General features: G+C 42.0%; 1 protein-coding gene across 6 annotated transcripts in view; it reads right to left on the reverse strand.

Annotated features, from left to right (window-relative positions):
• mib2 (MIB E3 ubiquitin protein ligase 2) overlaps window positions 1-27,991 on the reverse strand; it is a 224,315-nt gene that overhangs the window by 104,789 nt on the left and 91,535 nt on the right. For all 6 annotated transcript variants that reach the window (XM_048561339.2, XM_048561340.2, XM_048561338.2 and 3 more), the window contains exon 3: window positions 23,668-23,839. In XM_048561339.2, coding sequence (XP_048417296.1) covers window positions 23,668-23,839 — 172 coding nt within the window. The remainder of the gene's footprint in view (window positions 1-23,667; window positions 23,840-27,991) is intronic.

The following is a 27,991-nucleotide window of genomic DNA, read 5'->3' on the forward strand; positions in this document are numbered from 1 at the left end:
CGCACAATATTCAAAACTATTCCAACAACTCAGACAAAACAGGCCATAATCAAACACACCAAGACCTGGACAATACCCAGGTTTAGGGTGACAAGTGGCAGGTAACATTTATTCCATACAATTATCAGGCAATGACCATCTCCAACCAAACAGGATCTAACCATTGCCTCTATCGTAGCCAAATACACCGATATCATTGGCCATTCACCACAAACTAAACAGGACCAACTATATAAACACAGTGGCTATAAGAGCAAGTCAGAGGCTAGGAATAAAAGAACGAGTAACTCACTTCCCAGATTCCCAAAACCTGTCTACCATAATCAAGGCACAAGTCAGAAATATGATGGAAAACTTATACTAGCTAGATGAATGCAGCTGTAAAAACACTCAAAAAGCTTGACACCATCTAGGACAAACCAGTCTGCTTCATGAACACCACATCCACAGGTACTGACCACCACCAAATGTCCAGTAGCAGCAGTGTGGACCATCAAGAAGACACATTGCAGAAATTTACCAAGTGTCGTTAACACCTCCCAAATCCATGAACACAGCCATCTAGAAGAACAAGGGCAACAAATACATAGGGACGCCATCACCTACAAATTCCCTGCCAAGCCACTTTCCATCCTGACTTGGAAATGTATTGTTGTTCTTTCAGTGTCACTGGGTCAAAATCCTGGACCTTACTCCCGAACAATGACAGTACCAACAGCACACTGATGGCAAAGCCTCAAGGTGGCAGTCCACCATCACTTCTCTGGGTACCTAGAGATAGGTAATAAATGCTGGCCCAGCCAGAGATGGCCAAATATAGCGGAGTCAATGGGTTAGTGGTATTATCGCTGGACTGTTAATCAGCAGACCGAGGTAATGTTCTGTGGATAGAGGTTCGTATTTGAACATTGATTTGAATTCAATAAAAGCACGGAAATAAGAGTCTATAGATTACCATGAATCCATTACCATGGGTCAGAAAAACCTATCTGGTTCACTAATGTCCCTGAGGGAAGGAAATCGCCATCCTTACCTGGTCTGGCCTACGTGTGACTCCAGACCCACAGCAATGTGGTTGACTCTAAACTGCCCTCTGGGCAATTAGCAATGGACAATAAATGCTATCCTAGCCAAAAATGTCCTCATCCGGTCAATGCATTTTAACAAGTACAACAAAGGAACATTATTTAAAAGCTGCCTCAGCTTCAACGCGATTGTTAGAGCCAGTTCTACATACCGTTCTTTAGGAAGGATATGAACTTGTCAAAGTATTGGAGAAGACAGGGAAGATTCAAGTACAATTGTTGTAGAGATGACTGACTACCACCTAGACAAATTGAAGGAGTTGAGACTGTTCTCTTTGGAGGAGCAGATTTGATATTGAAAAACATGAGGGGTCTGGACATAGTAAGTAGGGAAAAATTGCTCCCATTGGTAAAAGGTTGAGTACCTTGACATTTAATGGTTTCAGAGGCAAGAAATACTGTGGCTAGGAACTTATTGCTGGACAGGCTTTGCGGTGTCAGGAGATAAGGCACAAGTCAGGAGTGTGATGGAATACTGCCCACTTGCTTGGATGGGTGCAGCTCCAACAACACTCAACACCATCCAGAATGAAGCAGTCCACTGGATTGGCACCATATCCACAAGTCTCCACTCCCTCAATCAGCGATGACAGCAGTGTGTACCATTTACAAACAGCACTGCAGAAATTCACCAAAGACCCTCAGGCACTTTCCAAACCTACAACCACTTCCACGTTGAAGGACAAGGGCAGCAGTTAGATGGGAACACAAATAGAACATAGAACAGTACAGCACAGATCAGGCCCTTCAGACCACGATGTTGTGCTGACCATTGATCCTCATGTATGCACCCTCAAATTTCTGTGGCCATATACATGTCCAGCAGTCTCTTAAATGTCCCCAATGACCTTGCTTCCACAACTGCTGCTGGCAACGCATTCCATGCTCTCACAACTCTCTGCGTAAAGAACCTGCCTCTGACATCCCCTCTATACTTTCCTCCAACCAGCTTAAAACTATGACCCCTTGTGTTAGCCATTTCTGCCCTGGGAAATAGTCTCTGGCTATCAACTCTATCTATGCCTCTCATTATCTTGTATACCTCAATTTGGTCCCCTCTCCTCCTCCTTTTCTCTAATGAAAAGAGTCCGAGCTCAGTCAACCTCTCTTCATAAGATAAGCCCTCCAGTCCAGGCAGCATCCTGGTAAACCTCCTCTGAACCCTCTCCAAAGCATCCACATCTTTCCTATAAAAGGGCAACCAGAACTGGACGCAGTATTCCAAGTGTGGTCTAACCAAAGTTTTACAGAGCTGCAACGAGATCTCACGACTCTTAAACTCAATCCCCCTGTTAATGAAAGCCAAAACACCATATGCTTTCTTAACAACCCTGTCCACTTGGGTGGCCATTTTAAGGGATCTATGTATCTGCACACCAAGATCCCTCTGTTCCTCCACACTGCCAAGAATCCTATCCTTAATCCTGTACTCAGCTTTCAAATTCGACCTTCCAAAATGCATCACCTCGCATTTATCCAGGTTGAACTCCATCTGCCACCTGTCAGCCCATCTCTGCATCCTGTCAATGTCCCGCTGCAGCCTACAACAGCCCTCTATACTGTCAACGACACCTCCAACCTTCAAGTACCAACAAATACCTGCAAGTTCTCCTAGCTATCCTGACTTGGTAATGTATTGCCATTCGCTCACTGTCAGTGGGTCAAAATCCTTGAATTTCTTCCCCAAAGGCATTGTAGGTCTTTCTAGAGCCCACTGACTGCAGCAGTTCAGCATCCCCACCTCAAGGACAACTAGGGATGGGCAAGAAATGCTAGCCCAACCAGCAACACCCATGTCCCATGAGTACATACAAAAAACCTAACTAGAGGCGTTTAGAAAAAGAATGGCGACATGAGAAAACATCCCAGATGTCCTCCTTCTTCAAGGGCTGCAACATCCCCCTCTAAAAGGTTTGGTTTTTTGACCTTTGGTAATACTATCTACATCAACAAATCTAAATAAAACTGCAGACATTAGCAAATGTCACACTAAATATTTTTAATGTACATTTTACTTTTTTTATGTATAATTTGTCTTATTTCTTGTCTTTTTATTTCATAATTTGCCTCCAATTTCTAGAAAACTTAGTGATTTTGGAATTAAGAGTTTCATTATGGTAGCTATGAATCACAATAAATAAGTTCCAAATGCAATTAAAAATCATCACACAACTTGCAACTAATTGACCATCAGATTCCAATGAACCTCACATTCACTGGCTTGGCACAGTTAAGTATTGTCATCAAATGTGGCTGCAGATATAGAAGTAGTGTGGCAGCTGGCAGGTTTACCGATTTCTGCTATTCTCCATATTTCATAGCCTGGCTATTTTGTTTTAAATTGAACTAACCACAAGAACTCCAGGGCATCCACAAATCCTTCAATGTGTTTCATGTTTTTGGATTCCTTATGGAATACTTAAACTAAGCCAAATGCACTACTCCATCTACAATTACAGTAATCCAACAAACAGACACATCTTACCTCCTATTGACACATTTAAGTACAATTCTTGTACTCAGGGAATGAAATGGCCTAAGTAGCTATAATGCATCAAGTTGATTAAGCTGCGATAGTTGGGGTATAAGTTGTATTTTTTTTCCTCAACTCCCTGTTAAGTTCTTTGGCTGAATGGTAACCTGTCAGAATGGCTCTCCTACCAAATTTTTATTTTGTTTAAAGTGTAATGATAAAGCAGGTGGGTGCGCCCTGCAAAAGGGTTTGGGAGCAGATTTTGTTTGTTAACACTCCTAAGTATCTTGGGATGTTTTACCACATTAACAATGCTATATAAATAAAATTTGTTGCTGTACATGTTTTGTATATTCACCACAGGGTTTACTTACTGCTGCTTCTAGTCTTCCAGGTTCAGACATTAAGGCTTCAGGCTGAAGGTTAATATGCCAAAAGTCTGCCTGACAATGTAATTCGGTGAATCTGCATGTGACCCCCCCTCCCATAAGAGCAGACTTTCTGCTTCGAATTCCCTTCTTTTAGTCACTCAATATAACTATTTCCATTGTCCGTCTCGACTGTCTGTGTACCCCATGTTTACAAGGTGTGGTATTTGCCAATTCTGCAGGAAATTCTGGTGAGGTATTGTCCCACTTTATGTCAAAGCCAATCTATTTCCGTAAAGTGGCAATTAGTCCCAGAATGGAGAGGAAATATGACATTAATGCTGCACATATATTCTAACTTTGCCGACAATGGCAGCAGCGATGGAATAAAAAAATGAGATGTTGATATCACTTGCACTGATATCAAACACTAGAGAAAATGTAAGCCTCTTGTATCAAGATGTGGACCCATCTCACCAGCAGCACCAGACATTGTTAACAATGATTCTTCGGTTGGAGCTGGGGTCAGTGCTCAGCTACATCGCCCTGCAACAGGGCTTTCACAATAAATAGGACTCTCAGGACACAAATTTAGGCTGAATAGTCAATGTCTGTTTAGGCTTGAGTTTCCTTCCACCTTTCTCCCTCACATTTATTTGGCTTCTCCATAAGTGTATCAATATGATCCATTTCAATCGTCCCATGTGTTGGTAACTTTCATCTTATCAATGCTATCGGGGAAAAAGGTGATTCCTTCTTGAAATTTAGAGAGATCGATAAACCCAGATCGTGTTTTCACACATGGAGGAATCCACTTTTTCTGTCTGTGCTACCAAATTCTGTCAGATTTTCAAGATATCTAATATGTCATTCCCAGCTGGTTCACTCTTTCAGCTAAGGATTTCCAGTCTTTCAATTTTGCTTTCTGTTTGGAACAGCAACAAGCAAAAATGTTAATTTGTAACTACAGCTTTTAACTAGCTAGGGCAAGACAGAAAAAAGATGTCAGAACATCATCAGGCTTGGTACTCAAAATACTTAATCATTGCAAAAAGGCAGTTAACAAAGCAAACCCAGCGAAAGGCAAATTTAAAACCAATGGAGAAAGCATCAAATGGGAAGATTTAATTCAAGAGTCACAAGGGTTTAAAGAACAAACAAAGCAATGGATAAATAAATTTAGGATTGCAGAAATATGGTGAGAAAGAGAAAAACAACTGCATTTTATTCAGAACAGATGAGGATCACTACGAAAGACGACTTTGGATGTCTTCGAGGTAATTGGCAAGAGAATCAGAGGCAACATGTGGAAAAAGAAAATTAGGCAGTGAGTTATGACGATCTGGAATGCACTAAAAAGGGTGGCGGAACCAGATTCAATAACTTTAAAAAACAGAATTGGATTCATACTTGAAGGGGATCTATGGGAAAGTGCATGGTGAGAGGCTACTAATTGAATATCTTTGCCAAATGCCATTATATATATGATTGGCCAATTGGCCATCTCCTGTATCACTCTCCTTTACCATGAGCCTAGTGAATAGTTCACCAGCTTATGACTTAGGTTTCAATCATCAAACTTTGCTAAAAACTATTGATTAAGAGATGCATTTGAGAGACTGTAAAAAAATGACCAAATAGGAGGTGAAAAGTAGCCAAAATCTGCCCTCCCAGCTTCAACCATTACAATGCCATCTAACAGCGTTCATATTCTTGCGATAGCTTCATCAAAGATTAACTAAGCACTTTGTAGTTACATTTTACATTTCTTGGATTTATAGTTGCGGAATGAAGATAAAAATGCAAAGGCTGCTGGCAGATATGCAGCTCACTGCGGAAGTCAGCTGATGAAAATGTTAATTATTTTGGAAGGTAGTTTCATGCTGATAGCAGCATTCATAAATACTAAACAGGCTATCATAAGTTTTAAAAAGGGATATTGCTGTTTCAAGTTAAATTCAGCCAGCAAAGCTAAACTGTAAATAATGAAGCTGACTTCAGCAGCAATATTATTTTCCATCGAATCCTGTACACTATTTCACTTGGCACTCGATAGGGTTCAATATTCAGTGGACACACAATTAGATTGATTCCTCAGCTGGTGTGAAGGATTGTTCTTTTTGGTTTAGAAAAGCAGTATTTTAATACAATGCTTAATAACTTCCTCAATTTAAAAGCTCTGATGTAGTATTTGGGGAAAATTTTTCAGGGTCTAATGGCCTCTTCCTGCACTGTAAAATTTTAGTCATGTTCTGTGTATTATTGCCGGTTACACACTCCTGTATGCCTGACACGTTAAGTAAAGTTCACCCCGGGAGTCTCCTATCCCACTACAACGTAAAAGGAGTCATAAATCACTGGCCTTTGTCTCAGCCTCTAGCTTAATGTATAGTTCCAATCATCAGTATGTTAAACATGTTTGCATGACTCTGGAAAGAAGGGTTAAACTGTCTCACCTTGTTTGCAGGCTGTTGTATGCAAATACCAAGTGCATCTGCATAGCCAGGCAAAAATATTAACAATCTATTTTAGGTTTTACTTTAATCTTAACATAATTTGCTTTGAGACAAAATGCATCGATTGCACTGCAAGAATGAGAAGGCTGCCAGCTGTTACAGAAACCTGACATTGACTGGAGAACCATTTTCACCTGACAAAACAAACAAACATTAATATTTTGTTCCATTGCTTTATATATACAAACTATAAATGAGTAAAAGAATGAATTTGCTAATGATAATAGGATCTCATTAAGGCAATTATTTATGGAAGAGAATTTAGATCAGCTGAACAAAAGCTCAGTTAAATAGTTGGTTTTAATGAGGGCCTGAAGAGGAAGTGGAGAATCTGAAAAGGAACATAGATAAGTTAACTAAGTCGACAAAAGTAGACTAAGTAGATGGTGTATAACAGAAAAGCTGTGTGCAATTAAAATGTTGAGAAACTGCTGACTTTTGGAGGAACAGTGTGATGTGGGGTCCCTGGTACATGAATTACATTAGTTTAATACACAGGTACAACAGGAAGGTTAGGATGGCATATGGAATGTTATTATTTATTGCAAAGGCAGTGAAACATAAAAGCAGGGGTGGTTTTACTGTAGTTATGAAGCTGTTAGTAACTCCACATCCCAAGGACTGTAACACTGTCTCCTTGTTTGCAAACAGTTACAACTCTTAGCTCAATGGTTTACTCATCTCATTGCGGAGTGGAGGAGTTTACTCTAAGAGGAAAGGTTAGACAGGCTGAGCCTGTATCCACTGATTTAGAAGAATTAGAAGTTAACCTGTTCAAGCAGGAAGATTAGTCCTCTTGCAGGGGAAGGTTAGAACTAGGGGACACAGTTTTAAGAATATGAAATTGTGCTTTTAAGATGAACAGCAATATTTTCTGATGTTTATTAATCTGTGGAGGCAGAATTAAATAGGCAAGAAATCAAACAGGGAAGGAGAGCAAAAGGGGAAGCAAAACACCTGGCTAAAAGGTAAAATCATTCAGCAAGTAGTGCTGTGTCATGAGTATACTGCATATTTGCCACATACTTGCCTCTAATTTTTCATCCCTATGAGGACACCTAAATACTTACCGTGTGCAGACTGCATACATCAGTGCTAGTACATAGACTTTTTGTACTCCTCTGTTTACTTGGAGGACGAGTGAGGCTCCAAAAGCTTGTTTTCAAATAAACCTATTGGACCACAACCGTGAGATTTCTGGCCTTATCCAACGCCGGCACCTCCACATCAAGCTTGAAAGATGTCTGATTATCCCTCTTGCAGCCTGATGCTCACTATTTAGGCTTCACACGTAACTCGCATCTTTGCTGTCAGGGTCACATTTCAGCCTCACGTCTATTAACTTTGGTGATAAACATAGAACATTACAGCACAGTACAGGCCCTTCGGCCCTCGATGTTGTGCCGGCCTGTCATACCAATCTCAAGCCCATCTAACCTACACTATTCCATGTATGTCCATATGCTTATCCAATGACGACTTAAATGCACCTAAAGTTGGCGAAACTACTACCGTTGCAGGCAAAGCGTTCCATTCCCTTACTACTCTCTGAGTAAAGAAACTACCTCTGACATCTGTCCTATATCTTTCACCCCTCAATTTAAAGCTATGCCCCCTCGTGCTCGCCATCACCATCCTAGGAAAAAGGCTCCCCCTATCCACCCTATCTAACCCTCTGATTATTTTATATGTTTCAATTAAGTCACCTGTCAACCTTCTTCTCTCTAATGAAAACAGCCTCAAGTCCCTCAGCCTTTCCTCGTAAGACCTTCCCTCCATACAGGCAACATCCTAGTAAATCTCCTCTGCACCCTTTCCAAAGCTTCCACATCCTTCTTATAATGTGGTGACCAGAACTGTATGCAATACTCCAAGTGCGGCCGTACCAGAGTTTTGTACAGCTTCACCATAACCTCTTGGTTCCGGAACTCGATCCCTCTATTAATCAAAGCTAAAACGCTGTATGCCTTCTTAACAGCCCTGTCAACCTGGGTGGCAACTTTCAAGGATCTGTGTACATGGACACCAAGATCTCCCTGCTCATCTACACTACTAAGAATCTTACCATTAGCCCAGTACTTTGCCTTCTGGTTACTCCTACCAAAGTGCATCACCTCACACTTGTCTGCATTAAACTCCATTTGCCACCTCTCAGCCCAGCTCTGCAGCTTATCTATGTCTCTCTGCAACCTACAGCATTCTTCGTCACTATCCACAACTCCACCGACCTTAGTGTCGTCTGCAAATTTACTAACCCATCCTTCTACGCCCTCATCCAGGTCATTTATAAAAATGACAAACAGCAGTGGACCCAACACCGACCCTGCGGTACAGCACTAGTAACTGGTCTCCAGGATGAACATTTCCCATCAACTACCACCCTCTGTTTTCTTTCAGCAAGCCAATTTCCGATCCAAACTGCTATATCTCCCACAATCCCATTCCTCCGCATTTTGTACAATAGCCTATTGTGGGGAACCTTATCGAACGCCTTGCTGAAATCCATATACACCACATCAACCGGTTTACTCTCATCTACCTGTTTGGTCACCTTCTCAAAGAACTCAATAAGGTTTGTGAGGCACGACCTACCCTTCGGAAAACCATGCTGACTATCCCTAATCAATTTATTCTTTTCTAGATGATCATAAATCCTATCCCTTATAACCTTTTCTAACACTTTACCAACAACTGAGGTAAGGCTCACTGGTCTATAATTACCAGGGTTGTCTCTACTCCCCTTCTTGAACAGGGGAACCACATTTGCTATCCTCCAGTCATCTGGCACTATTCCTGTAGACAATGACAAGTTAAAGATCAATGCCAAAGGCTCGGCAATCTCCTCCCTGGCTTTCCAGAGGATCCGAGGATAAATCCTATCCGGCCCAGGGGACTTATCTATCTTCACCCTCTGTAGGGTTTCTAATACCTCTTCCTTGTGAACCTCAATTCCACCTAGTCTAGTAGCCTGTATCTCAGTATTCTCCTCGACAACATTGTCGTTTTCTAGAGTGAATACTGTTGAAAAATATTCATTTAGCACTTCCCCTAGCTCATCTGACTCCACACACAACTTCCCACTACCATCCTTGATTGGGATTAATCTTACTTCCGTCATTCTTTTATTCCTTAAATACCTATAGAAAGCCTTAGGTTTACCCTGATCCTATCCGCCAACAACTTCTCATGTCTCCTCCTGGATCTTCTGAGCTCTCTCTTTAGGTCTTTCCTGGCTACCTCGTAGACCTCAAGTGCCCTAACTGAGCCTTCACATCTCATCCTAACATAAGCCTTCTTCTTCCTCTTGACCAGAGATTCCACCTCCTTCATAAACCGCGGCTCCCGCGCTCTACAGCTTCCTCCCTGCCTGACAGGTACATGCTTATCTAGGACACACAGGAGCTTTTCCTTGAATAAGCTCCACATTTCTAATGTGCCCATCCCCTGCAGTTTCCTCCCCCATCCTATGCTCCCTAAATCTTGCCTAATCTCATTGTAATTGCCTTTCCCCCAGCTATAACTCTTGCCCAGTGGTATACACCTATCCCTTTCCATCACTAAAGTAAACATAACAGAATTGTGATCGCTATCACCAAAGTGCTCACCTACTTCCGAATCTAACACCTGGCCAGGCTCATTACCCAGTAACAAATCTAATATGGCTTCGCCCCTTGTTGGCCTATCTACATACTGTGTCAGGAAGCCCTCCTGCACACACTGGACAAAAACTGACCCATCTATAGTACTCGAACTATAGTGTTCCCAGTCAATATTTGGAAAGTTGAAGCCCCCCATGACAACTACCCTGTCTCTCTCACTCCTATCGAGAATCATCTTTGCTATCCTTTCCTCTACATCTCTAGAACTATTCGGAGGCCTATAGAAAACTCCCAACAGGGTGACCTCTCCTTTCCTGTTTCTAACCTCAGCCCATACTACCTCAGTTGACGAGTCCCCAAACATCCTTTCTGTAACTGTAATACTGCCCTTGACCAACAATGCCACACCTCCGCCCCTTTTACCATCTTCTCTGTTCTTACTGAAACATCTAAATCCCGGAACCTGCAACAACCATTCCTGTCCCTGCTCTATCCATGTCTCCGAAATGGCCACAACATCGAAGTCCCAGGGACTAACCCATGCTGCAAGTTCATCCACCTTATTCCAGACGCTCCTGGCATTGAAGTAGACACACTTCAAACCACCTTCTTGCTTGCCGGTGCCATCTTGCTTCCTTGAAACTTTATTTCGGACCACCCTACTCTCAACCTTTTCTATAGTCGAGCTACAATTTTGGTGCCCATCGCTCTGCTGAATTAGTTTAAACCCACCTGAATAGCCTTAGTTAATTTCCCCCCCCAGGATATCGGTACCCCTCTGGTTCAGGTGAAGACCATCTTGCTTTGTAGAGGTCCCACCTACCCCAGAACGAGCCCCAATTATCCAAGAATCCAAAACCCTCCCTCCTGCACCATCCCTGTAGCCACGTGTTCAACTCCTCTCTCTCCCTATTCCTCGCCTCACTAGCACGTGGCACGGGCAACAAACCAGAGACAACTCTGTTCGTCCTAGCTCTCAGCTTCCATCCTAGCTCCCCGAATTTCTGCCTCAAATCCCCATCTCTCTTCCTACCTATGTCGTTGGTGCATGATTGAAGTTTGGTCTCCCCACAACAGTAAAAAGTCAGAATAGTCTCACTAGATCATAGGACTGCTCATTCATGAAACAGACACAGCTGGTGGTGGTTTAACTCGAGGGTCACCACGTCTCAGGTGAGTCGAAATGTGAAGGAGGACAATCCTTCATGATAGCCTCAGTTGGTCCAGGAACTGAAACCCATGGTGTTGGCAATACTGCAATGCAAACCAGCGGTCCAGCCAACTGAGCTAAGTGACCCCCTTTACATTTCATAGTCTATGAAGCAATAATGAACGAATATGTAGTTGAGGTCACGTATGATGTGCTCCAAAAACTTGGTGATTTTAAATAAACCTATTGAACTATAACCTGATGTCATGTCACTTCTGACAAGCCTCAGCTTGTTAAGGGAAGGGATAGCACAGGGAGGTAAGGAATGGAGCTGGGCCTTGTGGTGATGGTTCAGGAGGATGGCTTCGGTCTTCCCAATACTTAATCACTGGAAATTGCTACTCATCCAGCAGACTGACAATGTGAACAGTTAAGGAGTCAAGGGGGTGGTGATGAAATTGGAGCCACCAGCATACTTGTGAAAAGTACCAGTCAGCAAATAGATGCAAAACAGGAGGGGGCGAGGTGAAACATATGAAAGGCACCAGAGATAACAGTGCTGATGCAGAAAGAGAAGCTGCAGCAAATGGCTATTAGATGGACAAGAATGGTGCCAGATGAGTGCAGTCTCACCCAGCTGGATGGCAATGAAGAAAAGTTGTAAGAAAACCATGAGGACAACTTCAGCAGGATGAGCAAGACAGAAGGAAGGACTACAAGTTTACATCTGTCACAATCACAGATGATGTTATTTGTGACTTTGACAAGAGTCTTTCGAGTGCTGTGGCTGGAAAGGATTCAAACATGGAGTTCTGAGCAAGATGAGCACGAATCTGGGAAACAGCAACACGTTTACACATTTTGATGGAGAAAGGGAGTTTGGATATGGAACAGTAATTGCAAGGATGGAGAAGGCACACCACGCAGGCATTTTTCCAGCTATTTTGAAAAAACAGATGTACATGTCCATTTGCTTCGATAACATCAGACTCTGTTCAGCAAGTGGGTTACCCAAAGAATTGGCCCCAGTACTAACTGTGTCACGTTGGGCAAATTAAATTGAATTGCAATTGTCTGACACAAGTGGATCTTGCAAGATCTGGCGAAGCAGAGATTAACCTTAGATAAAAGTTGTTATGATTAGATTAGATTCCCCACAGTGTGGTAACAGGCCCTTCGGCCCAGCAAGTCCACACCGCCCCTTGAAGCATCCCACCCCAACCCATCCCCCTGTAACCCACAAACCCCTGAACACTACGGGCAATTCAGCATGGCCAATCCACCTAGCCTGCACATCTTTGGACTGTGGGAGGAAACCGGAGAACCCGGAGGAAACCCACGCAGACACGGGGAGAATGTGCAAACTCCACACAGACAGTCACCTGAGGCTGGAATCGAACCCGGGTCCCTGGTGCTGTGAGGCTGCAGTGCTAACCACTGAGCCACCGTGCCGCCCAGAGTGAAGAAAAATGTGGAAGACAAAGAGCACTGAGGTTTCTTAAAGGAAATGTACATAAGATAAATGATGGAAAGATATGCCCTGAAGTCATCATCCAGTAACAGATAGATCATTCTATTCGAAACAGTCAAGTCAATACACTGGCAAGAAGGAAATCTCAAAAGCAAAATCACAGAAGATTGTATCAAAGAACATCATAAAATATACTTTTCCCGCTAATGAAGGAGATGGTGCACTAAAACCTGAAGTTGCCAAAAGTCAGGCAACTGAACACTTCAGAGGAACTGATGTTAATTGCATTTTGAATGCAGGGATAAACAAAGAATCTGGATAAGAGAGTCTCGGCTTTTTTCTAAATTTAAGAAAGGCTTTGAGCAAATTTGGCCAGAATCCCCTAAAGAAGGTTAAGAGAAAACATTGGCTCACAGTGATCAAGGAGAGAAATAAAAATCTTGAATGATAGGAATAAGTTGGATTTTCGAAAGCGAGTAAATATTTGGTCTACACGTTGAAGCAAGTAACATAGACGTGGTTAAAGGGACACTGGCTAACTGCATGAGCAAAAATGAACTAGGAGGTTTGGCCTGAAAACAAAAAAAATGCTGGAGATCTCAGTGGGTCAAGCAGCAATGATGGAGAAAAAGAAAGCTAATGTTTTAAATCTAGACAACAGTTCATCAGAGCTAACGTGAAGTGTGGAGGGGGAAGCATTCAGCTTTCATGAAACATCATCTAGACCCAAAGTTAGCTGGCTTTCTGTCCACGAATGCTGCCTGACCCACTGAGATCTCCAGTGTTTGTTGTTTTCAGCGTAGATTCCAGTGTCTGCAGTAATTTTCTCCTGGAAGAACAGGCCATGAGGTTATATTGAAAGGTGGTCATGAGAAAAATAAACACAAAGAAAGATCAGCTGGGTGAAATGGGCTGTTGCTGTGATGCAAATTCAATGCACATCTCTATTGGTGTTAAGCGATCTTCCTGGAATTATTACATAAAAATTACTCATTTTGTAACTCTCTCTCTCAGCCATGATGATGACGATAACAAAGTGTGGAGCTGGATGAACATAGGCAGGCCAAGCAGCATCTCAGGAGCACAAAAGCTGACCTTTCGGGCCTAGGCCCTTCATCAGAGAGGGGGATGGGGAGAGGGAACTGGAATAAATAGGGAGAGAGGGGGAGGTGGACCGAAGATGGAGAGGAATTATCCCATTATCCATGATGATGACGATGACGACGACGACGACGACGACATGAGTCGAATCAGATAACAGAAATTAGTACAATCCCTATGGTCTTTATCCTGTTGGTCAAGCCTCAAAAGGAAGGGAGTAGATCAGAGACTTAACCTACATTGCAGGCAGCAACTTGGCCAGCTTCTCAGCCATTGTACTTTCTACTCATCTCCCTCCGCTCTAGCTCCTCCCATTTCACAGTGCTCCAGCAAGCAACAGAACTGACTGGCTAAAGATATTCAAGAAATAAGGCTATTATGCAGTTTAGATAATACTCCATCCCAAGTGGAGGTGCACGAAGAAGAGAGAGAATTGAAGAATGACTAAAGAAAGCCTCACAGGGCTTTTTTCTTTGAAACAAGTGCCTTCTGTGCAAATGATGCTTTGCTTCCAAATGAAGAGCCTGTGAAATTTATATCAGCCATTTTAATCTGTGGATGTGTACATTGTTTAATGCCTTCATACTTCTTCACCACACGTATCACTAGTTTAGTTTGCAATAATCATCAGTAAAGCAAAAATGAAAGTAAATGCTGGGGGAACAGAACACTGCTACTTAAGACCACATTTCTGAAGTAACTTAAAATTATAAATTAGCGAAGATTCCAATTGATCAGGTGCTCTCTTCCCAAATCCACAGCAAAACAAATACCAATGTTTAGAATTTATTTGGAAAAAACCCGACGTTGATCCACATTTTTCATGCAAAATAGCACAAGAGAGACCAAAATAAAAACAGAAGTGATATACAAACTCAGGTGATGAATGGCTAGAACGAATAAGTTAATACTCTGCTGAGGTTGTTACGTTCACCATCCTCAATATGCAGCTGCCTATCATCCTGTGGTGTTTTTTCCCACTCCACTCACCGAAAGCCCTGCCAAGTGCCAAATCTCAGCCCACACAATGCAAAAAAAGGCTTGCATTTATTTAGCACCTTTCAAAATCACCAGCTATCTTAAAGTATTTTATATCTAATGAAGTACTTCTAAAGCACAGTCACTGTCATAATGCAGGAAACACATCAGCTAATTTGTGCTTAGCAAACACCCATAAAATGATAACAGCTAAACAAACTGTCATTCTGAAATGCTGAGAACTAAACTTTGGCTGTAATGCTGGCAATAACATACTCACTCTTTGAAATCGCGGCACAGAATCTTTCATATCCGCTAGAACAGACGGATACGGCCTCGGTATAATGTCTCATCCAAAGGACGGCACCTCAGATAGCACAGTTCATCCTCAGTAACGTCAGCCTTGGTTTTTGTGTTAAGTGCTGGGATGGGATTTTAAACTCCAAATCTTCTGATTCCGAGGTAACTGTGCTGCCATCGAGTTAAGGCCAGAGCACACGACAAAAAACATCAGTGAAGCAACAGTCTGACATTTCAAAACTGCCTCGACTTAAAAACGCACACTTTTGCGAGACCTATTCACTCAACCCTGACACACGATGAATACTAAATTCATTAATACCCAATTAGTGAAACCAGTTAGAAAATGCTAAAATGTTGAGGCATGCAAGCTAAATGTATTGGGGGGGGGGGGGAATAAACATACTTTATCCAGCGTACCTAAAATCACAACTTAATAAATTGAAAAAAAGACTACCTGTTATCTCTTTTTAAATATGGAATATACCATACTGTGATTAGGAATCAGGTTAATGCTCCAGGTTGCATAAACGGTGCAAAGTTTCCACTAACATTATCATAACATCTGCAGGTAGTAAAACCTTGGCTCTCCATGTTAAAACAGTGAAAATAGTGGCAGGCAGGGCTGCCCACTCTCTCCTGCCTTGTTAGTGTGTTGAATAGAGCCATTTGCTGAGTCTGTCAGGAAGGATGTGATCCTGAGAGGGGTGACGATTCCAGGCAGCAGAGGCCTGCAGGTCAATGCCTCCCTGTACTTTGAAAACGTCGCTGTTTTCTGCATGGATTCCACTGTCAGTGCACAGACTCATGAGCATCTGTGACTAGTTTAAACTGGCCTTGAATGCCCAAGTAAATTGGGGGAAGAGTGAGGGCATGAGAGGTGACTTAATTGAAACATATAAAATAATCAGAGGGTTAGATAGGGTGGATAGGGAGATCCTTTCTCCTAGGATGGTGATGGCGAGCACGAGGGGGCATAGCTTTAAATTGAGGGGTGAAAGATATAGGATAGATGTCAGAGGTAGTTTCTTTACGCAGAGAGTAGTAAGGGAATGGAACTCTTTGTTGTCATTGGATGAGCATATGGACATACATGGAATAGTGTAGGTTAGATGGGCTTGAGATCGGTATGACAGGGCGGCACAATGTCGAGGGCCGAAGGGCCTGTACTGTGCTGTAATGTTCTATGTTCTATGTTCTATGTTCTAAATCCTTCACAATGCTGTGTAAAAGCAGCATTAATACATTATTCCCCCCTGTATTTTATCTCAATTTCACCGTGCTACCAGAACTGCGAGTTCCAGAGTTTGTTTTCTTCCTTCTCAATGACAGAAAAACAGTATGCCTGCAAAAGCATGATTAACCAGTCTGCACAAGGACAGCAAGCTTTTCCACCATCTCCAAGATAAAATAATTCTGATCAGCTCAAACAGACGATAAACAAGCACGTGCTGTTCGTATCTGACACTGACAGTCTCCTACCCCTTATCATTCTGGAAGAGTTTTTCCAAATTCAGCCAATATCCACTTAATAAATAGCTGTAATTCTTTGTAATTATTTCTGAATATTTAGTTACAAAAACATTTAGAGAGCGGTACTAAAATATGTCCCGTCATTTGCAAAATAACCTTTCTAAGAAACACCGGCCAAAAATGTAGCACCATCAATTTTTCCTTCAAAAGAGATTATTTTATGACTGCTCCAAAGTAGAATTTGAGGCAGCAGACATCACTTGCCAGGTTCCAATTTGATGTGCCTCTGATATGTGCCATGTGCACATGATGCTTCAACAATCCCAACGGAGTCATTCAAATTAGAAACAGACTATGATGCCAGCTTGGCAGTTCCAACTGGAGACTGCCATTCAGTTCATTCAAGGTTAAGCCCAACTTCCATGCACACACGAACTCGGCTATCCAGCATGAGACGGTGGTCTGGCATTTTCTTTTCGGAATCTGCTTTATTCAGATGGTCTGAGGGGTTCAACTTAAAAAAGATAGGATATTCAACTGCTAAATTCCTGTCCCCTATGCTCATCCTCCAGAGTTTCAGTTTCACCTGTGCAAGCAAAGACATTACCAACTTATAGCTGCTTTCATTTCTGAACGATGGGAGGATGCAAGGCTTTGGGCAAGAGCCACTTGTCTATCTGCCTCAAATTCACTAACTAAATATATAACAAGTGTGAACAAAATATTGAGAGGTTGTTGTAGCAGGAACTAACAGAGGGAAGCTACCTCTTCCTCTTCCATTCCATCTAACTACTCAATTTGATCTAACAACAGGACAGCTGGATCCATGAAAAAGTTTGGCTCTGTGGCAAGCATACGGGCTTTGTGCCCCTTTAAAATACTTCTTCCATTCCTGGTGCAGGAGTACTGTGCTTACTCCTTTTGTGGCACTGATATTTCTGGGAGCCAGCCTTACACATGTAATTGACTCCAACCCAAGAGACAGGGAGTTGGGCTCAGACCAAGACCATGGTGAAACCCTACTCCAGCTCGTTTAGGTGGGAGAAAGAAAATCCTGGAACATACAATTTGGAAAGGTTACTCAGCAGAAGCAGAACTCAACAAACTCCAAAAGAGAGTTAGTTGTATTAATAATAGACAGAGATGCAGTCCTTTGGGCTGAAGGGTAGTGTATTGCTGGGAAATACCATAAACACAGGAATTAAAAATAGGTTTGACAAAACAACTGTTAAATCCATAGCTATTGATCATCATAATAAAAGACCATTATTTTCCACTTATAAGATGTTGATCTTTTCGAGATTCAAAGTCAATACATTAGGGTTTCTTGTTACACAGACACTAATATTCCAAATCAGCTACATAGTCAAGAATAATATTGGCGATCAGAAAATGTTCATATACACATGCAACATCAGTAAGTGGAGCTGCAGTTTACTCAAAATCTTGTTTTGAAATAGCAGAGATTTTCTAACTATTTTTAAATATTGATAAAATCCAATATTGAGGAACAAGCAATTTCAAGTCACATGCATCTATTAAACTATTATAAAGATTATCCAGAAGCAAATGCATTTACTCTAACAACCTGATCAGTCAAACTATTATGTGCTTCAAGCATAAAGGCTTCAACTATACAACATTCTAACAGCAGGGCTCGAATGGCACAGATTTACCATACCTATGAGTCAGAAGATACAGGGTCAGGTTCCACCTGCTCTAGAGGTACATAATAACATCTCTGAATAGGTTGTTTGGAAATATCTACACTATTCCAAAATTAAACCATACTTAATTGAGCAATAAAACGATGTAGCAACAATGTGATGAGATCACATGTAAAGTTGTCCTTATTGACAGCCACAAACATGCATAGGTGTAACAGATTCTCTACTACGTACCTAGGTAAACCATAATGGACAATATAGCTCTAAGATTTACTAACTCAGCACAGTCTAAGATTAAAACTGAGCTCTTCCTAACTATCTCGCCCACTTACTCACTGACAATATTACTGGCATAACACTTGCACTAGAAGGAAGTACAAGGATCAGCAACAACATTTCATTTAGAACATAGAACATAGAACATAGAACAGTACAGCACAGAACAGGCCCTTCAGCCCACAATGTTGTGCCGACCATTGATCCTCATGTATGCACCCTCAAATTTCTGTGACCATATACATGTCCAGCAGTCTCTTAAATGACCCCAATGACCTTGCTTCCACAACTGCTGCTGGCAACGCATTCCATGCTCTCACAACTCTCTGCGTAAAGAACCTGCCTCTGACATCCCCTCTATACTTTCCACCAACCAGCTTAAAACTATGACCCCTCGTGCTAGCCATTTCTGCCCTGGGAAATAGTCTCTGGCTATCAACTCTATCTATGCCTCTCATTATCTTGTATACCTCAATTAGGTCCCCTCTCCTCCTCCTTTTCTCCAATGAAAAGAGACCGAGCTCAGTCAACCTCTCTTCATAAGATAAGCCCTCCAGTCCAGGCAGCATCCTGGTAAACCTCCTCTGAACCCTCTCCAAAGCATCCACATTTTTCCTATAATAGGGCGCCCAGAACTGGACGCAGTATTCCAAGTGCGGTCTAACCAAAGTTTTATAGAGCTGCAACGAGATCTCACGACTCTTAAACTCAATCCCCGTTAATGAAAGCCAAAACACCATATGCTTTCTTAACAACCCTGTCCACTTGGGTGGCCATTTTAAGGGATCTATGTATCTGCACACCAAGATCCCTCTGTTCCTCCACGCTGCCAAGAATCCTATCCTTAATCCTGTACTCAGCTTTCAAATTCGACCTTCCAAAATGCATCACCTCGCATTTATCCAGGTTGAACTCCATCTGCCACCTGTCAGCCCATCTCTGCATCCTGTCAATGTCCCGCTGCAGCCTACAACAGCCCTCTACACTGTCAACGACACCTCCGACCTTTGTGTCGTCTGCAAACTTGCTGACCCATCCTTCAATCCCCTCGTCCAAGTCATTAATAAAAATTACAAACAGTAGAGGCCCAAGGACAGAGCCCTGTGGAACTCCACTCACCACTGACTTCCAGGCAGAATATTTTCCTTCTACTACCACTCGCTGTCTTCTGTTGGCCAGCCAATTTATTAAAAAATTATCAAAAGAGCCCGAAATTTTACCGAAGAAAGGAAGTTTGGAACGTGTTCGCCATACATAATTTCTACTTTCCCCAAACTTAATGAATTTCTGCTTTCCTTGCCTGAGTGCTTTCACTCTTTCTGGGGTGTAATTCACACATGAACCCTTAGAGCAAAGACTTTAAAGCTGTGGCCAAGAGGAGCTCAATTGCTTTCTTCTGTGCTATAACCATTCTATGAATTGCACTGTAATCCTGCTCTTACCCAACTTCCAAATATCCACTTACAAGCAGAGGATAAAAAGCTGAGCCATTGCCAAGGGTAACACAGTCAAACTTAGCACCCGAAATCCATCTCCAATTTACGTTCCAGAGAGAGCCTGGACATCATGGTTCAATAGGTTTTATAAACCATTCCCATAGAATCCGTACAGTGTGGAAGTAGGCTTTTTGGCCCAACAAGTCTACACATCCTTTCAAAGAATATCCAAAGTTCCATCCCCTTACCCTTTCCCTGTAACCCTACATATCCCATGGTTAACACACCTAACCCACACATTCCTGAATGTTACAGGCAATTTAGCATAGCCAATCCACCTAACCTGCACATCTTTGGACTGAGGGGGGAAACCGGAGCACCCGGAGGAAACCCACGCAGACACAGGGAGAACGTGAAAACTCCGCACAGACAGTTACCCGTGGACAGAATCGAACCCGGGTCCCTGGCGCTGTGAGGCTGCAGTGCTAACCACTGAGCCACCGTGCCACCCATTTTATTAATGTACAGTTCTGAAAATAACTTGTTATTCAATGACATATTAACTTTTGCAAGGGTATCAGGTTCACAAGTGTAGCAATAGCTCTTCATGAAGCATACAGTCTAACATGACCTTTGCTCCTTATGCAGTATTTATTCTTTAATGAAGATACAACTTTTAATAAAAGGTGGTCACTAAGCAAACCAAAATCAGCCACTGGCATTTCTGATTTGCAGGTTTAATTAGCAGGACGGTTACTATACAAAATATAATTTCAAAAGTAGTGTGAGCGTTATGCTAAAATGTTTGTCATATCAGAAAACTTGATTATATTTTGGAACAAAAGTATATTAAAATGTCAAAGCTGATGATTCCTACCTGGGTTAGATTAACCCACTAGAATTAAAATATCTTGACTTTTCATTTAGCTTTCAGACTTACAAGTTTAATCCTTCAGCATTATCATCTTACAAATCTGATCATTATATACCAAAACGACAATCATTTAGAATGTTCCATTGTTTAATGTTGTACTGGAGATCAAAATTAACATGAATTACATGCATTTTTAGATGCTTATGATCAGATTGTCAGGAGGATTTTAACAAAAAAGTGGTTTCTGTAGTTTAGAAAAAGGCTAAAAAGGTTGGCTTGCTTTCAGTTGTCTCAACTATTCATGAAAACACAACCATTGAGACTGCACAAAGAGAGGGGCAACATGTTAAATGGAATAGACACTCTGAATTTGATTCTGCAGAAATGAAGAGAGAAGCTATTCCTCAAAATACACAGGCCACAGCAGGTCAGACAGGATTAGGACATAACGAAAATGCAGTGAATGGGTCAAAAATTGCAGAGGGACCACAAGGAAAGATAGTGCCTGACTGTCTACCTTAATATCAAATTAACTCACTTACATTTGCTATAAGTCAGATATATTCATATAGAGGGATCTGTCCTCCTCAGGCAAAAGGAATACATCAAACCATTGATAATTTGGTTTATTTTAAAAATGTGCAATGTAGCTGTGGTAGGTCTGGAGTAAATGCAGACCTCTCATACCATGACAGCCATCTCTCCTATTAAATGATGTTCAGCAAAGAATCGGTTGTGCTAGTGCTGTGTTCATCAGGTTTCAACAATGTGTCTTTGACAACAGGGTCCTGTGGAAAATTAACAAAGGTTCTGCGCTAAAAAGCTTTGAGTTGAGCAGTCTCAGCTGCAGCAAAACATGATCATCTACTGACATAACAGTAAGGCCCACAAGAGCTTCTACTGGCAGTGCCTACATTGAACCCTGGGGATCAAACTGAAGGGCACCAGAATAATTAGAGTAACTTCAACGAAGCCACATCTACCATTATCCTTGGGAGTGGAAAGCCGCCCACTGCTTGGCACAGCACCTCTTGATCCATCGAGGTACAAGACACAGCAACCTGACAGTGAGGTGGAACAGCAACAGATCAGGAAGGTGAAGGAAACCATCCCAGGGCTGCAAATTCTATTGCCAATGTTTTCCTTCACTTGAGAATCCAAAATGGGCCTTGTCAGTCATCCTGCCTGATAGGCATCATCCTCAATTCAGAGGGTCTGCCATCAACATTATTTTTGTGCAGGGTCCTGTCTTGTACAGGCCAAAGGAATGTCTCCAGATATTGCACATTTTAAGAATAATCAAAAGCTTGGGGGATAATAGCCCAATATGCATTCACCATGCAACTTCTCAATCAATTAGAACCAATCAGGGGATGACGAACAAGTGATTGGGGGTGACGGGTGGGGAAAACAATGGCCCAGCGGTATTTCTGCTGGACTGTTAATCCAGAGGCCTAGGTAAATGTTCCGGGAACCTGGGTGCGAATCCTGCCACGGCAGGAATGGTGGAATTTGAACCTAATTTTAAAATATGGAAATAAAAGTCTAATGATGACCAACAGACCATTGCCAACTGGCAGAAAAACCGACCTGGTTCACTAATGTCATTTAGGGAAGGAAACTGGTAGCCTCCATGGGACTCCAGACCCACAGCAATGTGGTTGTCTCTTAATTCCCCTCTGGGCAATTGGGGATGGGCAATAAATGCTGCCTGGCTAGAGATGCCCTCACCCCATCAGTACCCCTTTTCTTCTGCAGTACAAGTTGCTGTTTGCTTTTAAATTCTTGAATCTGTCCTAAATGCATGGTAAAAGCTTTGACAGTATCTCTTTTTGTCAGCAATACTCAAATGCTGTAACACCAAATGAACAATAATTGATTGGAGGAATTCAAACAAAGAATTGACAGACAGTTGACATGGCAGACTCAAAATTGTTGACATTAAGAACAGAGGGTCAAACTGAGTCTCTTAAAAAGCAGGAGCAACAATTTGTCGACTAACAATGTCTGCAAGCAGCACAGAAAAGAGGAGTTGAATATGTCACGAGTTGAGCAGGAAGAGATGAAGTTAAATAATTCTTTGATCAAGATGGAACAGTAATTAAATTAAACAGTAATTAAACAGTAATTAAACAAGCTAAAACTCAAATTGGGTGAACTACTAAGCACTGCAATAGAACTACATCAGCTTTCAGACTTCAGATGACACTAACGGATTATTCAAACTTTATTGGAGTATGGATGGCCAGCTATTGCCTAGTAGTTACCATTCTTTATTTTACTAATTTTTATTGGCAAAGGTAGATGAAAATGAAAGGAATTTTATTTCTCTTCCCAGCCTTAAGATCTGTGTTATGCCCAGAACGTCCACCCTTTGAAATATCAAATTGTTTCCTATGGAAGTGGACTATTCAGTTCTGATGGAGGAAGTAATCTGAATTTAATCTTGTCTCCCATATACTTTACAACAGGATCAGGAATAGGAAATCTTCCTGGCTCCTGACACAGAACAAAGAATGACTCAGAAACCTTCCCAGTTAGTCTAAGTAAAGCACTCATCAACAAGAATGTTCAAGATCCATTTTCTAAATTTTTTCTCAGTAAACGTGACACCGAAAACAAAAATTGGCTGATATCATCTCAATTTTAACAGGGGCCAGAAAACAAAATAACTGTTTTCCAGCACCTACATGTTACTGGAATCACATCACAACCTCTGTGAGCACAACAGCAAAATTGGAGAGAATGCATTAATTACCGTTAGCTTTGAACAAGACAAAGATGCAAAATAAATTTCAGCGTTGCCAGTGATACCCACATCCCACAAGACAACAAAAAGAATTTGTATTCATGGTACTGTCATTCAAGTAAGGAGGGATTGAGATAAAGCAGTTACTTACGCTTGAGAATGCGCAGTCTCATAGCGCTCAAAAGAGTGAGTAAGATCATGCTTGTTGATCATGTAACATTGCGTGCACAGGTCGTAGTCAAAACAGACTTGACATTTCCATCGCATCCCCATGATCCCATGCTTCTTGCAGCAGTCACAGATTATGTTGGGATGGCGCACACCTGAAAGGGAAGGACAAAAATCTCAATCTATATGTGATCCCCTTTCAAACATCTTCTGAAAATCCAACTATATGATCAATTAAATCCTTGACCTGTCAACATTGTTACAGCTCCAGGTAATTCAAAACAGTAGATAATCCTGTAATATCAAGACCCATTAATCCTAAAAGCAGAATAGTGCAAAATCTGAAAGGCAAATAGAAACTGTTAGAAACATTCAGCAGGTCAGGTAGAGTGCGTACACATTTCGGGTCAACAACTTTTCATCACAACTAGGAAATGTTGGGGATGCAAAAACTTTTGAGCAAGTGGTTGGAAGATGAGGTCTGTGATCAGGTGGGAAGACAAGATGGGGAAATGACAGAAGAATTAATCTTCAGGACTAACATCCCACTTCCCTTCTCACTGCACACATCCTGGGCTTGCTGGAAAGGTAACAGTTGCACTTTTATCTTCTCTCTCATCATTATTTAAAGCCACACACGCCTTCCAGATGAAACAGCAATTTACATTCATTTCCTCTAATTTAGTGTGCTATATTCACTGCTTTCAAGGCAACCTCCTCTCCACACAAAGCTGCTGGATACTGTGCGAACCACCTTTGTTCAGTTCACAAGCATGATTTTGAGATTACAGTGGCTATGATGCCAAGGGCTGTCACTCTCACCTCACCTCTGGAATTCAGCTCTATTTTCCATGTTGGAACCAAGGCTGTAATGAACTGAGGAGTTTAGTGGCCCGGGCGGAACCGAAACTGGGTGTCGCTGAGCAGGTGCTGCTTGATAGCACTGTTGATAACACCTTCCATCATTTTATTGATGATGAGAGTAGACTAATAGGGTGGCAAATGACCAGGTTGGATTTGTCCTGCTTTATCTGTACAGGATATACCTGGGCAATTTTGCACATGGTCAGGTAGATGCCAGCATTGTAACTGCACTGGAACAGCTTGGTTAGAGGAGCAACAAGTTCTGGAATGCAGGTCCTCAGTATTATTGCCTCAATAATGTCAGGGCCATAGTTTTTGCATCCAACTGTTTCTTGTTATCACGTGAATCGGATTGGCTGAAGACTTGCATTTGAGATCCTGGGGATCACTGGAGGAAGCAGAGATGGATTATCCACTCTGCACCCCTGCTTGAAGATTCCTGCAAATGCTTGAGCCTTACCTTGTGCACTGATACACTGGTCTCTTCCATCTTTGAGGATGGCGATATTTGTGGAGCCTCCTCCTCTAATGAGTGGTTTGTCACTATCACGTGTGACTGGATGTGACAGGATTATAGAGGTTAGATCTGAACCCTTACTTCATGATGATACAACTGCAAACAAATTCGATGGGAGAAGTAAAACAGATACCTTCAAAATTTGGACTGGGGTCATACAAAGCTGTACAATAGCCTCCATACTATCTACAATCTACTTGACAATAGCTAACTAGCTCAGCAAAGATCAATTGTGCTCTGTCTGTATTAAATACTACCTTGATGGAAGGCACTTTAACCTCTGTTGAATCTGTGCCAAAATTAAATCCATTATAGAACCGTCAGTTCCTGGTCTCCCTTACCCACTGCTTTCCTCTCCTAAACTCTCAGGAGAAGTGGAAGGCTCTAGAAGTGAGCAGCAAGAAGCAGAAAGAGCAGCTTTGCTTTGTGGGAGCTGAAGAAGCAACGGAGAGGTCAGAGACCCACAGAGGCCTTGGATCAGATGGTCGGCAAACAAGATGGAGAACGAGGGAGTAATCGAGGCAACTCCAAAAAGGTGTCCATAAAGTCGCATGGACACACATCAACACTCCCAGCAAGAAGTGACTTCAAAACAAAACTCCTACACTCATCAGGAATACGGGCCCCATTAACTGGTTATATTAAAGCAGAACAAATTAAAACAGTACAAGTCAATACAGGGATTTACTCTATTTACAAAGTAATTTGTCAGTTCAAAGTATTTTCACTCTTTCCCCCTGATGTGTGCTGTCACAACAGGTGCCAAGGCTAGAGGTCACTGAGCTCCAGGTCTCAATACACTGAAGACAATGAACAGTAACTGGGGAATCTTAAACTCCAAAACTGCACCCACTGCCTTTAGGGAAACACCTGTTCAGGACATCCCAATAGACGGAGAAAACAAATGCGTGCGTGTGAGACTCTACGGCTGTGTAACTAGCAGCATGCAATGCTTGCTCCATGGCAGTGGGTTTGGCATGCAACAATTGAAATGGCAATCCAGGTTAAGAGTTTTAAACTGGTTTGAAAGCAGCATGTACAAAGTAGCACAAGGGCGTGCTGCCTGAAGGAACAGCCGGACAGAGCTTCCGTAGCAGCAATCAGACTTCTCATCAGCGATCCCAAACATGGTTTCAATAATGGTGTCTGGTTTGTCATTACACAAGCGCTTAGACATCTGCAACCATGGTTACAAAAGACCGACTGAGTGCCCTCAACATGGGGTGGTACAGATCCAACTTTAACCCTTTTTTTTAGAAACCCCTTTAGCTAGCTTCTCCACTGTTGTACTGTACACACAAAAAACTACAAGTAGTTAAATTGGCCCACTTGCTTAAAATAGTTCTATCATCATTTTTGGGCACTAACTCAACAGCGACTCGCAGCAAAAACCCTGCATGCACATGCATGGAGAGGACAAGGAAGGCTGCAAATTGTGTTCATCATGGCGGGATTAGCATTCTCGTAGTGACAGGTTTGTGGTCAGGTTAACAGCAGAGCCCAGAATGACATGAGTGTTTCACAACTTCATTTCTCTTTGACACAGGCAAGTTATTTTTTAAAAAGCGCATATGGAAACATGAACCAGGAATCTAAAGGCCAACATTATTTGAATGTTGGAAGGTGTATGTTTCCACTGTGAGCTCTAACATAAGAAAGCCGCAATATGAACTCAAAACATGGGTCAACGGAAATAGCAGGCAACATCCAATAGAGTGGGATTTCCAGGAAGAGATGTGGATCAAATAGGCAACACTACATATAAGAGACTGAGTCGTGGATTGAAAATCTAAGCTCACCCCTCACCTACAGACTTGATTTATTTTGGGTACTGAACTGAGTGTCATCATATCAACAACATTCTATGTTGTTGAATGCCAATTTTTTTTTTAAAATACAGAGTCATTGGGTCATACAACATGGAAACAGACTCTTCAGTCCAATTCATCTACGCCAACCAAATCTCCCAAACTAAACTAATCCCATTTATCTGTGATAACAAAGTGTGAAGCTGGATGAACACAGCAGGCCAAGCAGCATCTCAGGAGGACAAAAGCTGACGTTTCAGGCCTAGACCCTTCAGAGAGGGGGATGGGGAGACAGTTCCGAAATAAATAGGGAGACCGGGGGAGGCGGACCGAAGATGGATAGAGGAGAAGATAGGTGGAGAGGAGAGTATAGGTGGGGAGGGGATAGGTCAGTCCGCCTCCCCCCTCTCTCTATTTATTCCAGAACCCTCTCCCCATCCCCCTTTCTGAAGAAGGGTCTAGGCCCGAAACGTCAGCTTTTGTGCTCCCGAGATGCTGCTTGGCCTGCTGTGTTCATCCAGCTCCACACTTTGTTATCTTGGATTCTCCAGCATCTGCAGTTCCCATTATCTCTGAATCCATTTATCGGTGTTTGGCCTTATCCCTCCAAACATTTCCTATTTGTGTACCTGTCCAAATGTCTTTTAAATGTTGTAACTATACCTGCATCTACCACTGTCTCTGGCAGTACATTCTATGTGTAAAAGCTGTCCCTCAGGCCCTTCTTAAATCTTTCTCCTCTCACCTTAAAATTATACCCTGTGGTTTTGAGCTCCCAAACCCTAGGGAAAAGATGTTCTTGTGTTATTGAACTCCATTATCTGAATTCGGCATTATTCCCTCAAAAACAGTAACACTTGGATAGATTTGTTGTAATTGTCCAAAGTTGAGTATGTCGCCCATTATTAGGAATAGAAAAATCATGTATAACTCAGAAAACACCACCCAAAAATCTGATACCAATTAAAAACGTAACTACCTTTCATCCATTATGAATATTTAGGTACCAAGTGTAATTGCATAGAAGTAGTTTTACAATTCAGCTGTGAAATATTGATTCAGAAATGTGAGAGCTCACAAGTGCTTTTCCATTGCTGAGCAATGAGGCTTTCAAACCC

The sequence above is a fragment of the Stegostoma tigrinum genome, chromosome 28 (assembly GCF_030684315.1).
Source record: "Stegostoma tigrinum isolate sSteTig4 chromosome 28, sSteTig4.hap1, whole genome shotgun sequence".
NCBI lineage: Eukaryota > Metazoa > Chordata > Chondrichthyes > Orectolobiformes > Stegostomatidae > Stegostoma > Stegostoma tigrinum.